At 36.6% G+C, this 16,128-nt stretch overlaps 2 protein-coding genes across 2 annotated transcripts; both read right to left on the reverse strand.

Moving 5' to 3' along the window:
- Positions 1 to 4,108: 4,108 nt before the first annotated feature.
- Positions 4,109 to 16,100, reverse strand: LOC126810147 (28S ribosomal protein S24, mitochondrial). The gene is made up of 3 exons (XM_050535147.2): positions 16,022 to 16,100; positions 6,372 to 6,564; positions 4,109 to 5,630 (listed from the first exon to the last, which is right to left on the reverse strand). Exons 1-3 carry the CDS (start codon positions 16,040 to 16,042, stop codon positions 5,323 to 5,325), a joined length of 522 nt encoding a protein of 173 aa, XP_050391104.1. The 5' UTR covers positions 16,043 to 16,100; the 3' UTR covers positions 4,109 to 5,322.
- Positions 7,765 to 15,581, reverse strand: LOC126810048 (glutamine-dependent NAD(+) synthetase). The gene has a single exon (XM_050534987.2). The coding sequence runs from the start codon at positions 15,050 to 15,052 to the stop codon at positions 11,609 to 11,611; it is 3,444 nt and encodes a 1,147-aa protein (XP_050390944.1). The 5' UTR covers positions 15,053 to 15,581; the 3' UTR covers positions 7,765 to 11,608.
- Positions 16,101 to 16,128: the final 28 nt, after the last annotated feature.

Below are 16,128 nucleotides of genomic sequence, written 5' to 3' on the forward strand. Positions count from 1 at the left end.
AAATTAAATGTTTCGTGCTCCAGAAAATAATTATTATTATTATTATATATAATGTTTATACATGTAAATAATTTATATATATGCATAAACATGTCCTGCTGTAATATATATATTATAATAAATAAATCCATGATAAATAACATAAGATATACCATGATTTTCATGAGTCTTTGTAAATGCATTAGTTTTAAGACAGGATATACAGTTTTTTTGGGGGGGGTTTTGTTAGTTAAAACTAAAAAGCTTTTTCAACTTACTGTGTGTAAAATAATTAACAGGTGTACTTGTCTTCACTCTTTGATTCAATGTAAATTAGTTTTCAGATAGAATACATACTGTTTTTTGTGTTATGTTTTCTTTTAAATTAGTTAAAACTTAATTAATAGGCTGTTGATTTTGCTTTTGCTGATAAAAGGATGTTTTGATATTGTTGTTGTGAGGAGTAGTGACAGCCAGACATTTCTTCTTTTTTTTCACATACTTTATTTTAAATAACTCTTTCCATCTTTATTTCAATGTCAGCTAAGTGTTTTACTCATAAAATAATAGGACTTTATTAAGTGTAATGATGGTGTTATATTACGACACTTTCCATCAATATTTCCGTGTAAGCTAAGCGTAAAACTACGACTTAATTAAGTTTGATAATGTAAAATGATGGTGTTTAATTACGACTCTTTCTATCAAAATTTCCGTGTAAGCTAAGCATAAAACTACGACTTAATTAAGTACGATAATGTTAAATGATGGTGTTTAATTACGACTCTTTCTATCAATATTTCCGTGTAAGCTAAGCGTAAAACTACGACTTAATTAAGTACCCTAATGTAAAATGATGGTGTTTAATTACGTCTCTTTCCATCAATAATTCCGTGTAAGTTGAGCGTAAAACTACGACTTAATTAAGTACCCTAATGTATAATGGTTTTATTAGATAATATTTGTCAGTTTTTGAAATCTGTCATTACTAGGTTTGATAAATATGACTGTCAAATAGCCCTGGATCATTATTTTCATGTAACAATGTAAACTTAATTCTTATATAAGCACACTAGATATATATAATGACTGTCGAATAGCCATGGATCATTATTTCAATGTAAGCTATGTGTAAAACTACAAAACTATTATTTAAATATGAACACTAGTTATATAATATTGGTATCAGATAATACAAATTAAATATCAGTCAATTTTTTAAACCTGTCAGTTTGGACTGGTTAAATTGTCTGTAATAATAGCCCTGGAGACTGTACAGTGTATTAATGTAACAATAATAATAATTGTATTATAATTAAATTTTCTATTGATAATTATCAATATGTAGATAAAAACATGTGCATTCAATTCAATTTTTTTGTTGTTGAAACGTTTAAATATATTGTTTTTATTTGTATGTATTAAAGGGAAAGGGTGGGATATATTTGTTATATATACTGTATATGTTGTCTGAATCTATGTGGTATATAAGAATTCATTTTGTTTACTCTGATAAATAAATAAACTAATATTTAAATAAACATTTTAAAATCAATTCAGAATTTGTCTATGGCATATTTATTTGTAAAATAGAAGAATTCATTTCATTTACTCTACAAAATAAAAACCAACTTATATAAAATCAATTCAGAATTTGTCTACCATATATTTGTGGAATAGAAGATTTAATTTTATTTACTTTGCAAAAAAAATAAAATTATAAAATCAATTCAGAATTTGTCTATCACATATTTGTAGAATAGAAAAATAAACTTATAAAATCATTTCAGAATTTGGTTATGAAAAATATAAGAATTTTTCTAAAAGTTCTTGAATTATTGAGAAACAATATGAGATTTTCTTATATTATAATGAGTGAAATTGATATAAATCTATCTTTGTATGGGTCGTTTTAAATAATCGACTTTAAAATGAATTGATCCTTGTTAATAAATTGTACATTGTGAAATTAGTTGAATATTCTTAGTCCAGTTATTTTATTCATGTTAAGCCAGTATTTTTTTTTTATTTAATTATTATTTTTTGGGCTTTGGCCTACATATCTCAACACACAGGCAAGCTAGATAAAGATGTTGAGCATATGAAATTGATATATTATAGTTGCTTGTCCCAGTAAATCCCAAAACAAGAATGCATGTACGATATTTCAGCCATAGAGGTTTTGAACTCTAACCACTCTCAATGACTTTTTCCGGTAAATCTCTAACATTGTTAATAAACATCTACAACATAAATTAAATTAAATTCTAGAACCTTTTTTTAAAGTATTAGAAAAATAAATAAAGGTGTTTGAAGTATATATCTGGATAAAAATTATGTCCTATTTAGTGTAAATGTGTGTATACAATGAGTAAAAGGCTCCATTCTACCCAGAGCAGTTTACCTTACTACGTCTTATGTAAACAATGCATTCACTATCGAGCCAATGATTGACGCTGTCTGATGTGATGTCACATGTAGAAGGCATTTGAACTCATAAAGGTCAATCATCTTATACATAGTTAGAAGACTTTTCTCATACCTCTGTGAGACGAAATGAAATGAAATGAAATGGGGTTTAACGTCCTACTGTTCAGCTCCTAACCTGGGCTAATGAAGGTGAAACAGGTTGGGCAGTTTGGACTAATAATAGTGTTGCTCTCTGACCAAAAGTTCGCTCACAGATAGTCTGTCGTTTAAGCCCAGTTGGGTGGCTGGTCTGTCATCGAGTCAAATGGTGTGGTTTCAATCCCCAGCTTGTACGTCTTGGTTTTCTCTAGCCCCTCCAATTTTCTCCCACTGCCAAAGAATCCTACGTGCAGCGAATTATTGAAATAAAGTTGTACCGAAATGACCCTATTTATGTCAAGTGGACATAAAACCCCAATTTCGCCCCCCCCACCCCACCATCTCTTTAAATATATTTATATCTATGGGACTGATAAAAAATAAAATGTGTTAGAGAGTCGTGATAATATATAGAAATAAATTGTTTTTGTTTTTGGTTGATGTGCAAGATGTAATTCTGTGTATATTTTTTTTTACAGTTTATTACATGTAATGACTTGTTGTTGATTACATGTAATGACTGCTGTTGATTACATGTAATGACTGCCGTTGTTTACATGTAATAACTGTTTTGTTACATTTAATGACTTGTTTATTACATGTAATGACTGCTGTTGATTACATGTAATAACATGTAATGACTGTTGTTGATAATTTTCTCTGTAATATACCATGCCCAGTAATATGTTAATAAAATACATCATGCTAAATATCACACAGTTCTATTGTTCTGCTTTAGATGATAAGATCTCTCATTGAGTCAAGTGATGTGATTTTTCGATTCCCCACTTGTATGCGACAAGGGGGTGCGCCTACCTCGTGGGTTTTTCTCTGGGTCTTCCAGTTTCCTCCCACTGCTAAACACACCTACTCATAGATCAATTAGTCTCGAAATGATGTAGTTTGTCTTAAGTGGACGTTACATTCCATGTTAGTTGTGTGTAAACGGCTGTGAAAATGAAATGGGGTTTAACGTCCTACTGTTTTGCTCCGAACTGGGCTAATGAAGACGGGCATTGACCATGCTATGAGGGAAATTTTGCCTGGACAGCAGCACTACGGCCTACTCTTATATCAAATTCCAACTGTCAAGGGATCTTTTACATGCACGCCAATGTGTACAGGGGACCTCAGTTTTTCGTCTCATCTGAATGACTAGACAGCTGTCCTTGTCAGGCCCTCCGTCCTGCATCACTGACAAGGGGAGAACCACACCGGAAAATCTGGGCGAACTTTCTCGGCCAATGCAGGGATTGAACACCCAACCTTCAGGCTAGCGGTCCAGCGTCTTACCCACTTAGCCACCGTGATCCCCATCTTCAATAGAAGGCTTGATCTCGCTTTCGTTCGTTCGTTCCTGGAGTTTTACGTCCACTTCCACCAAGGGTGATATCGTACACAAGATCTCGCTTTAACCCCGTACATCTTATCAAGCCCTTCAAGTAATACCCTAGATATTTCGGCACTAATTTTGATTGGGTATTCACTCAGCTTGAGAGTCTATCTGATTCCTCGATCATCGCGGGGCGGGTCTAAAAATATAACATTATAAATAGCACCACCAGGTAAAATATAAAATTTATTCACTTTTAGTACATACACATCAAAACTGCGACTAAAGATGGAAAACCATGCCTTAAATAAAAAATTTGGCCAAGAGAGAAATGGGGTTTAATGTCCACTCGACACAGACTAGGTCATTTCAGGACTAAAATATTTAATTTTATTTAAATAATTCGCTTGCGCGTAAGGGTCTTTAACAGTGGGAGGAAATTCGAAACCACACCAGTTGACTCAATGACAGGCCTTATGATACAGCACGCACACGCTAATCATTCGGCCATCCACCCCCTCCCCACACAAAATGAGAAAGAAATAAGAACAAAGGAAGATTTCCCGTCCATGTTACACATATACATGACACTCAGTAAAGATGCATTATGTAAGATTTAAATAAATGAATATATCGAAAATTTCAGTCACATTACTTTATTCTGAGCAAAGTGGACGCAGATTGCATATGTTAAACGGGCTAATACTATTATGGTTATGTTGCTGATCATTTTCCAAGACATGTCGAGACACTATGGTCAGTTCATAACATCCCGAATTGCAATTGAGTGACACAGAATTCAATCCTGTGACAGTTCTGTCAGTCTCGACAACTGAGGTGGTGCGAGTAGAATCATGACGTAATTAAACAAAACAAATATGTTTCAGCTGTCATGCTTGGTTGAAATATTTTCTTCTACAGTCAGCGCATGCGTTGTAGCCCGAAATCGCCTTTTTCACTTGATTGTCAGTGTTCCCCTATGGTTTTCCAAGAATCTCTCATCACCTGACATCAAGGGCGTGGATTTGTCATAACTTTTGGGGGGGACGGACGAACCCTGGAACCTTTCATTACCAAATCAAAATAATAATTACGAACAGTTTACCAGTGTTATTTCAATGAAAGCTGTAACTAGGGGTAATATGATGACGATATGGTAAAATTGACTACCTACAATTAAGGAGGAAGATATCATGAAGATGAATTACTGTGGCGAGACCCAAGGCAGTGGTTAGATAGCCTTCAGAACGGGACATTCATGTGGATATAAACATGAAAATCAGACCTGGCAATCAAAATCATGGGGGGGGGGGGGGGGACAGAGACCTATTCGTCCCCCCTTTCGATTCTAAGGGGGGGAACCGCCCCCCCCCCCCCCCCGTCCCCCCCTAAATCAACGCCCTTGCCTGATATAAATATTATAATAACTAAACAGATCGCGATTATATTTTCTTGAACACCAAGTCATTTTTATCAGTTACGACTGAAAACTCCATCTTGACGGGACACTTTAAAAAATGTGATAATAGTTCTTCTGTGTAACCAATCAAGAAGTAGTATTTTTTCGGATCATGTGACATACGCTGCTGATAACTGCCGAGAAGTAACCCACATATTGTAATCATGTTATGGCGGCGTTTTATGATAACCTCCGATGCCAAGAGATAATGAAATGTTCCTTTGATAAATCTACGTATAAACATATCGTCAATCGTAGTTTCACCTGTACTCTCTTCATCTTGTAGATTACCTGAAAAATAAATTATTTAATATTTCAATCAAAGTAATGAAATGAACTGATATTCAGTGGGGTTTCGCAGCCTACTGTTCTGCTCCGAACTGGGCTAATGAAGACGGGCATACGCCATACAGTGTGCTATGAGGGAAATTTTGCCCGGACAGCAGCACTACGGCCTTCTCTTATATCGAATTCCAACTGCCAGGGGATGTTTTACGTGCACGCCAATGTATACATGGAACCATTTTTTTGTCCCATTCAACTGGAAAATCCTGATGATCTATCTCGGCCAATGCAGGGATTGAACACGCGACCTCCAGGCTAGCGAACCCGCGTCTTACCCACCATTGCTCCAGTCAAAGTAAGACCTGACCTAGAGAGAGAAATGGGGTTTAACGTCCACTCGACACAAACTAGGTCATTTCGGGACCAACAAATGGTTTAATTTTATTTCAATAATTCGCTTGCGCGTAGGGGTCTTTAGCAGTGGGAGGAAACTGGAGGACCCGGAGAAAACCCACGAGGTTGGACAGGCGACCCTACTCCTTGTCACATACAACCGGAGATTCGAAACCATGCCAGTTGACTCAATGACAGGCTTTATGATACAGTGCGCACGTGCTAACCATTCGGCCATCCAACCCCCCCCCTCATGTTTCCACCTCTGCAAATTATTACACAACGTATCTGTATTTGCCTGACAAAGTCTGTGACAGGTGCCTTATATATCCAGGTATGCTCATAATAACTTACTTGTATTCCATGAATTCCAGGCTTTGGTGACTCCTATTCTATAAGGCGGCTGAGCTTCTTCGTAAGATAAAGGTTTATTTTTGAATGGGGTAGTTTTGGGAATGCCTGTCCGTATATTTTTACACTGACATGAAGTCGTCTGTATTCCTCTCTTGATCATCCAGCCCCATAGTTCATTATATAAAACACTCTTCTGGAAGAAAAAAATAATTACAGTAATTAGATGGTCTTAAGCGGTCGAAATTCGCCTAGTGTGTCCACTGATATTCGGCTGAATTGATATATTCGCCCAGTGTGTCCGCTTCGCCGAAGCATTCGCCTGATTGTAGAATTTATTAGCCAATCACCACTCATCATCCAATCATATAGAGAAGTCACATGATTGTTTTAAGACATGGTCGCTGCCATGTTTAATCGTGTGACGTGAAAGCCGTTGCAATCGTCTGGAGAATAAGACGAGGGATTTGCCTACTGTGTCCACCCATTCGAAGAACGAGGCTAGACATATTCCACAAATCATGTCAAACGGTGACGCCATATTCTTATCTGAAGAGCATGCACAATAAATACTATCTGTGTAGACTGGAATAACCAGATGATAGAGATTACCATTCGATTGAGACTTCAGGTGTATTTCGTCAAACACAACTGATTTGAAATTACAGTAAAAACAGAAAAGATTGAATGTAAGACGGGCATACGCCATACAGTGAGCTATGAGGGTAATTTTGCCCGGACAGCTGCACTACGGCCTACTCTTATATCGAATTCCAACTGTCAAGGGATCTTTTACGTGCACGCCAATGTGTACACGGGACCTCGGTATTTCGTCTCATCCGAATGACTAGACAGCTGTCCTTGTCAGGCCCTCCGTCCTGCATCACTGACAAGGGGGAACCACGCCGGAAAATCTGGATGCACTTTCTCGGCCAATGCAGGGATCGAACACCCGACCTCCAGGCTAGCGAGTCAGCGCCTTAGAGAGAGAGAGAGAAATTGAGTTTAACGTCCACTCAACACGGTCATTCCGGGACTAACATATGGTTTAATTTCATTTCAATAATTCGCTTACGCGTAGGGGTCTTTAGCAGTGGGAGGTAACCGGACGACCCGGAGAAAACCCACGAGGTTAGACAGGCAACCATACTCCTTGTCACGTACAACTGGGGATTCGAAACCATGCCAGTTGACTCAATGACAGACTTTATGATACAGCTCGCACGTGCTAACTATTCGGCCATCCAAACCCCAATAGCCATAGGGGAAAAATAGTCCTAGGCGACAAATTGTCCAGGGATGAATTATCCTCAGGGACGAGTTGTCTGGGGATGAATTGCCCAGGGACGAATTGTCCTGGAGCCTATACTACTACACTAACACTTAAAAACATGAAAACCATACGAAACATTTTTTATTTGCACTAATAATAGAAACTAACAATTAATAAAAATTACATAAATTTAGCAAACAGATACACACGTCAAATAACAAATCAACTCTAATAATATTAATAATAATAAAAATCTTTCAAAACAAAAACCATCTTGTTTATATTATACACATAAGCACGACTTTTCATTATCAAAAATAAATTGGTTGCCACTGTGGCTCAGTGAGTAAGATGCTTGCTCACATACCAGGAGGTCTAGGGCGACGAAAATATGCTGAAAATTTTAGTCAAATTACTTAACTCTGAGCCGAGAAATACTCATTTTAATAACCATGTAGCCCCGATTGTCATGGTTACCATTGTTATGTTATAAACCAAGTCTCAATTATCCATGTTTATCATCAACGGCCGTTGACTGGCAGACCGCATTCAAATCTAATGAAAATCGGACCCATCAGATGGCATCGAACGAACGTTGAATATGGTCCTGTCAATTGTCATGTTAATAAAAGTCCAATTAATAGTTTATATAACATTTCAAGGCCTAAAGAAAGGCCTGCAATAGGCAGATTTAGCTCTTACATAATGTATGTTTAACTTTTAAAGATGGGTTCCCGCGTACAAACTGGGTGATTTAATGGTATATATGGACTAAAAACATATTCAAACTAATTAATTTGTCATAACTTTGTTTCAAATCCTTCTCAAACATTGTAATTATACCCTTGCTATAAAAAAATCGACCAAAAGAGGTCATGTTTGTGTCACGTGACTTACAGGTGCGAAGTCGGAAGAGAATTCACTGCATACACAAGATGATGTTGTCTTTAATCGCTCCCTATTTATAACAAATATCGAATCCTAATTAAATTCTCAGATTATCCAATACCCGCCTCGCATCTTTTTCCGTCATTTTTATCTCAGAAAGTGTTGTACGTCTAACTCTTCATAAAGTTTATCAACTTGTACATCAAGCGCTCAATGTTCGCGTGTGACCTTTGACATCACGCGTGCAGAAATTCCTAATCGTCGGGCTGTTGATTAGGGGAACCCTTACATTTTTGTCCTGTATACGCTCCATGAGTGTTTTTCAGGGAATCCAGTATTTTTCTAGTAAGATTGGATATCTCTACTTTCCATAAATACCAAAATTACCATACTTTTATTGGAAATAACCACCCGATAAATACTTTTCTGGGAACCCATCTTTAAGTAGTCTATTTTAGTAAATTGCACATTCATGATTACAGGCTAGAAGAAACACCATCAATAAGTGTTTAACCATTAATCATCCATTTATGCTAGCATTCATTTCTTGATTTACACAGATCTTTGGTGTGTCATTTTAACCTATCTCTAAAAAATCACCATGTGTTTGGCACCATATAGCCCGGTTGGAGTTGACGTGCCATAAAACTTCATTTAACCTATTTATTGTAAGATTATTCTGTGCCGTTGATTATATTAAATAAATTATTTGTGAAAATATATCTGATTATGACAGATTATACTTAAAAATATTAAATTAGATTCTAAGCTACATAACAATGCTGAATTAGACCCTAATCTATATAACATTGTTAAATTAGACTCTAATCTATATAACATGCTGAATAAGACCCTAATCTATATAACATTGTTGAATTAGACCCTAATCTATATAACATTGTTGAATTAGACCCTAATCTATATAACATTGTTGAATTAGACCCTAATCTATATAACATGCTGAATTAGATTCTAATCTATATAGCATTATTGAACTAGACCCTGATATACATTGTTGAAATTAGATCTTCATATAAATACCATTGTTGAATTAGATCCTCATTCATATATACATGAAACAATTGTTGAATCTGATCCTGATCTAAGGCCTCAGTCAGACCAGGTTGGCATCCTAACTGCGCTGCTGCGACCGTATGGTGACCAGAAAAGGCACAAGGTCACCGGCAAACATGAACACAATACAAGAAAATGTTCCCAAAAATTACAAATTTGAAAAAAGTCGCTTTCAGGTATGATCACAGAAACCTTGGAGTTTCTTTGAACATGCTCAAAACAACTGCTGTGACTCGCAATCATTTGCGACCACGGCACGATTTCTGGTGTTTCCATCACGCATTTACCATACTTATGGTGATCTTGGCGCGCTACGAGACCATTTTCCGTTGCCGTAGCAGCACAGTAAGGACGCCACCCCAGTCTGACTGGGGTATAATATAACATTATTAAATTAGATCCTGATATATATTGTTCAATTAGATTGTGATCTATATATATATATATATATATAACATTTTTGAATCAGATATAAATATATATTTAACAATTATAAATTAGGCTATGATCTATACCAATAATTAACAATTTCAAATTAGATCTTATTTGCACATGGAAGACATCATCCTCGGTATCCCCAGTGTACTCATTCCGTTCTATTCCACTATACCCAGGGTTCATCCATGGGGTTTTCACTTATTCAAGTTATCTGCCCTTGATCCTAGCTTGATTTTACGAACCAATCAAAAAACAGTTTACAAACCAGTCTAAGACCTCATTGTTTACGTTCACAACAGTACGGCGTTCTCTCGATTATGAGAAAGTTTGAAAGAAAGTGAATTGCACACAGAAAGATGTCCTAATGGGACGGATGTTTTTATGTCAGTTTTTATGCATTTACATGTTACAATATTTTTGATTGGTCGATAAAAATAACACAATCATCAAGGGCAGATAATTTGAAAATGTGGTGGAGTAGAATGGAATAAGACCACCGTGGATACCAAGGAGAGGAGGACATCTGATCAATCTATATTTTCATATGAATCATATATTATGCATATTTCTTGGTAATGTGTACATACATTTTTATATCCAATGTGCTACTGTCATTTCATAAACTTATTAACAAAATGTAACAAAACGATAATCCATGAAAACTGCTAACTAATTTCAGGGAAAAATACCAACTACATTCATCTCTATCCCACTTTATAAAGCTACTGTACGTGCATAATCCAAGATGCTGCCTACAATTAGACTCAAGGGCTCGTGACACATCTCTCGTTTCTTTCAATGAATTAAAAATGACCATCTAAACAAATTCTGTGAGACAATTATAAGCCTTATGATTTGAATTTCAAAGAGTTTAACCAATTTTTGGCACTAGAGATGACGTTACCCTTCGTTTATCTTTGGTAAAACCCACCGGCATTTGATCAAGGTGAAATTGGTTCCTAAGCTCCGCCGCCAGTGGTTACTGATTGACAGAAATTGTTAGAATGAAATGCTGCCGATTTCTCGGCAATTGGGCATCGGTTTGTTGCATGAGTTACATATTCCACTCTTGAAATCAAAAAGTTCGTTTGAAAGCAAACAATTTGAGGATTTACCGGGAACTATTTTTATTTGAGGATTTATCGGGAACTATTTTTATTTGATGATTTATTGGGAACTATTTTTAGAGCACAATGTGAGTAATTCAGCTAAATATGTGAAATTTCTGAAGAAACGCGAGTTTGAGCCACCATCTTGGATCTTTGTTAAGTGACCGACGGAAGTATACATCATGTGACATTCAAAATGGCCGGCGAGTTTTACCAGAAATAAACGAAGGGAATAAACTTTTATCCCTGGGATCCAGAATGGAGTTTAACCTTAAAGCTAAATAAACTTAGTAACTAAAGCCTACCATTAAATGCATTAGGCAAAGAGGGTGCATGGACACGATCTTTGAGAAGGACTGTGGTCACATTAAGGTTAGGAAAAAAACGTACAAAAATATACATAAATTTTAGCTATTTTCATAATACACTAGCGTTGTACAGCCTTTAAAATCAATGCTTTAAAGATTAACGTGCATTCGATTAACATGTTTTCGTTTATTATAACTAGAAGAAAGGGTTATCTTGGTCGTCACACCTTCAGGTGACTGAGTATCAGCATCTTTCCATTTATTAGTATTAGTGGTTATAGATAACTCAAACTCTGGCTTCAGATGAGCTTTTTTACCCTTTCTACTTGTTTTGGAATGTTTCAAGGGGATGGATTCGGTTTGGACGAAGTTAAATTCTGGCAGATGATCATCAGGAATATCTGTAATGCTGTGTTCAGAATCAGGTGGTCCAAAACTATAACTGCCCTGATCCTTTTCAGCTGGCGTACGTCCCAATTCCAAAGATGAGCCACTTTCTCCGAAGGATTCTTTTCTGAAAACAATTTCGGAATTATGGTCCTGACCCTTGTCCCAATGAGTATCAGTAGCAGCAGAATCACTTAAGTTTAAGTCAGTGTGTTCCAGATTTGATGCACTTATCTCATTCACATCACTTGACGAAAATAGTTTAATACCCCTACAATTTTCATCAGGAACTATTTCATCAGATGAATGAACACTTCCTGCAGAAATTATTGGATTATCATCAGATGAGACAGAATTATTTTCATCGACATTAACAGATTTAAAATTATCCTCCTTTTGGTCAGTTTCTTGAACAAATTCATTACTATCGGTACTTGTTCCTAAATGTGATGCTTCATTTGAGTCAGTGTCATCAACAGCTTGTTCCTCTACCTCCTCATGGACTTCCCCAATACATGTACCGGTACCTTCCATGGAATCACTAATACAAGTAAAGATAGAGGACACTTCATGATCATTTTCATCATCACTGCTGCAGACTTCTTCGATCTTTTCAAGCTTGGTCACATCTTCACTAATTTGAGTAGGGTCAAAATTGACTTGTATCGATTCTGTCTTTACTAAATCCACAGCTTCAAAGCTTAAACAGTTGTCATTTTCGTTTTTACTGTAACTTTCATTGAAGTTCATATCAACAAGCTGAAAGTCTGAAATATCAGAAGAGATCTGTTCGTCATCTGTATAACTACCAGGAGGAAGCTCAAGAGATGAATCAGATTGTACATCAAGGATTTCAGGATCAGATACCTTACTTTGGTCATCATTCAGTTGGTGTTGTGATGTGGACAAAAATTCGCTGAAGATTTTTAGTTCTTCTTCCTGATCTCTCTTTCTGGTCATCTGTTGATTTGGATCAATATTAACAGTGACTCCACCTGGTCCTTGAAATGATGAACCTACAGATGGATTATCCTTAGATGTTCCAGAGCCTTTACCGTTTGAGAAAGAACCTGATAAACTCTGATCTAGATTGGATTCTTTATGTTTCATTAGGATTCGGTTGTTTAATCGGTTTAATTCTTCATCAATAGCATTAAACTGCCATGTCCATGAGTTGTTATAAAGAATCTGTCGATGGTCAAATCGGTTGTCGTCAGGACTGTAAGATTCAGCATGATAGGCTGGCGTGAGTACTGTCATCTTGTGTCTATTGATAGAGTAAGACCGGAAGAAATGTTTCACTTTGGCTGCTACTTCACTTGGTGAACAGCTATTGCTCCAGAAGTATATCAGCTTACAAAACATGCTGTACGGTCCACAATATTTCTGCTTCCTAAGTTTCCCATAAACTGAAAGCTCCTCGTAAGTCATTCCCATATCTTGTTCATCTGTCTGGGCAATCTGTCCATCACTCAATGGTTCAAGTTCAGCTGTTGGTGAAGCAGCGTAAATCTCTTTTAAAGAATTGAACCCAAACTTCCTTGTACAATATTTGATAAAATGTCTAAGATCCGTTTTACTTATTCCACCAATTGGGTTGATATCTGCACTGGAGCAGTCGTACTTCGTCATGTAGCCTCTCAGACACTCGTCAACATTTGAAGATCCTAACACCAACAGACCTCCAGGTTTTCCTCTGGCCCAAAGAGTGAGCTGAGCAAACAAGTAAGCTATGACCATTCTTATTCGTGCCTGGAGATTTTGAAGAGCTAAGTTTTCTCTGATGCTTCCACCATGAACTTTAAATTTAGGGACCAAATTGGTAGCGGCTGTGAAGATGCTCATTACAGCTGCACACGCAACATCAATAGATACACTTAGATGATAACTTCCTACTTCTGAAGCCAAGTCTTCAGCTCTCTTTCTTGTCAAGTTAGAACTATTTTCAGAACCCATGTAACAAGTGGTAAAAATTCTTCCAGCAAGTTCTCTTGGATCTATAGGATAATAGCCGTCCTGTCCAACAATTCGCCTCACGTCCTCTAAAACCTGAACATCTCCTTTAGCTACAGCTTCACAAACAAGATGACACATGGATGATACAAGACAAGCTGTTGATGAACTGTCAATTCCTCCACTTAACGGTAGAAAGAAACCACCCTGTTTACTCCGTCTCAAATAATCCCAAAGCCAACAAGCAGGACCCAGCGCAATTTCTTCTTCTGCTTTGTGAATCAACAGTGGTATTGGCTCGGTCACTGGCCTCCATTCGTTTTCGGAATCAGTTAAAGCAAAATCTACATCTACTCGAGGAAAACTGGGCAAAGTTGTTGAGATTTCCGATGTTGTTCTCAAACCATTTCTATAACTCCTCACATCTTCCAGATCAACTGTTGCAGTTGTTACAATTACTTCTTTCAGGGAAAACTGAGGTCCATGAGCAACAAATTCTCCATTAACTGAAATCATAGAGCCACCGTCAAAATACAACCTCTCTCCGTCCCCACCAATAAGATTACTAAACAAATAAATTCCACCACATTTGTATGTAGCAGATTTGACCAGATCTCCGCGAGTGTATCCTTTCCGTAACTCATGGTGACTTCCACTGCCATTTGTAATAATCTCGACGCCATCCATGTAGAGGTCTGAATGACAACTCTTGGCAGACCATAACTCTTCACAGATCTCGGTACCTAGACATGTATCTTGAGTTGAAATAACTCCATCTCCAAACAAAACTTTCTTCTGATGGGTAATTTTTTGGATCATTCGCGGCAAATAATACTCTTCACATTGTCGGGACTTTCTCCACGGTACAAACCATCTGACCTCACGATAATTACCGGTGTTGCATAGGAACATTTTTGGTCGGATAAGAAGTACCTTTCCGTTCAAGAAATAAATTCTGCAATTGTAGGCTACACCTTTGTGCATCACAGGCATACCAATGTCACAAAGAATGTCCCGGGTTTCTGGACTACTCAAAAGCTCTGACAATGCTTCCCATGAATGAAGGAATGTATCACTTTCAAGAAAATGATCCGCGCAACTATATCCTGTTATCTCCAGTTCCGGACCAGTTCTATATTTAGCGCCATTATCTTTAGCCTCGCGGATGCTTTGTTTGATTCTGGTTAAATTACCTTCAAAGTCCATCGCCCACTGATTAAGGCTGCAAACCGCTAAAGTAGCTTTCCTCCCCATTTTAGTACTATGTTTTATCAATCTTTGATTCAAAGCAAGTTTATCACACACTATCAGTTGTCAATGTTTGTTTTTTAATGGACGACAGATCTGGTTACAGTACTTACACTGTTACAGGCGTTATCTAAACGATCCAATTATCACTACACATGCGTGTCATGCAAACCTGGTTTTATAGGTCTTATCTTCATCAATCGCTTCCGCAAGATTAACTAACAATGGATCTCAATTGAACACAATTTTTTTTATGTTATTAAACTGTCAATTTCTGATCTATGACTTTTTATTTCATTACACATCAGTTGTTTGAGATTTCAAAAGTTGTCTGCTTTCGGTTTTAACTTTTTAAGACAAAAATAAAAGACGGTGTTTTTCTTTTTCTATACCTGGAACGAGCAATGTCAATAATAGCTGAAATGTGCCATTTACATGACACTTTCTAAGTTTAATTCACAAAGAGAAAAGCATCCATTTCTGCTAAACAGACCACAAGTTTACATTGATACATAAATAGACTATTAGTCATGCTTCTGGAAATTCTATTTCTGATATTTCTTCCTTTTTGGTGGGAGAATACATAATGGGAGACAACTCAAAATAAAAGCAATAGTTGTCTCCCTTCTAACATTTTTTTTTTTTGCTGAATCACAATTCATGCTATGTTTATATTATGCTCATTTGTATCCCCATTAAAAATATTCCCGCTATATTAGCGCAATACCTGATATTTTATGCCTAAATTGGGCTTGCTTTAAATCAGAACCAACTGAAAAATAACGTCAATATTCATATGATTCCTGACAATGACGATTGTGACACTGAAAGATTATGAAAAGGTCAAAGTTTCTGCTGATAACCTCATTCTTAATAATCAAAATAATGTCTAAAAATAACATGCACACGCTTTTCAATAAATATTTACGCTAATCTGAAATAAATAAGACTTCGATAGTAAATAAAACGTTGTACCTGACACGCCAAAAAAGCCATGCTTTGACTTTCTTGTCAGAAAAATAAATACAAATCTAGTTTTGCAAAATTGTATTTGATTGGACAGCTTTCCGCGCATAACCAAT

Source organism: Patella vulgata, chromosome 2 (genome assembly GCF_932274485.2).
Source record: "Patella vulgata chromosome 2, xgPatVulg1.2, whole genome shotgun sequence".
In the NCBI taxonomy this organism is placed as follows: Eukaryota; Metazoa; Mollusca; class Gastropoda; family Patellidae; genus Patella; species Patella vulgata.

Coding starts and splice junctions, on each gene's coding strand:
- LOC126810147 (XM_050535147.2), bottom strand. CDS start 16,042: ATGGCTTTTTTGGCGTGTCAG. Junction 6,565..16,021: donor TGGCTTTTTTGGCGTGTCAG/GTACAACGTTTT, acceptor TTTTTCTTCCAG/AAGAGTGTTTTATATAATGA. Junction 5,631..6,371: donor CTGGAATTCATGGAATACAA/GTAAGTTATTAT, acceptor TTTATTTTTCAG/GTAATCTACAAGATGAAGAG.
- LOC126810048 (XM_050534987.2), bottom strand. CDS start 15,052: ATGGGGAGGAAAGCTACTTTAGCGGTTTGCAGCCTTAATCAGTGGGCG.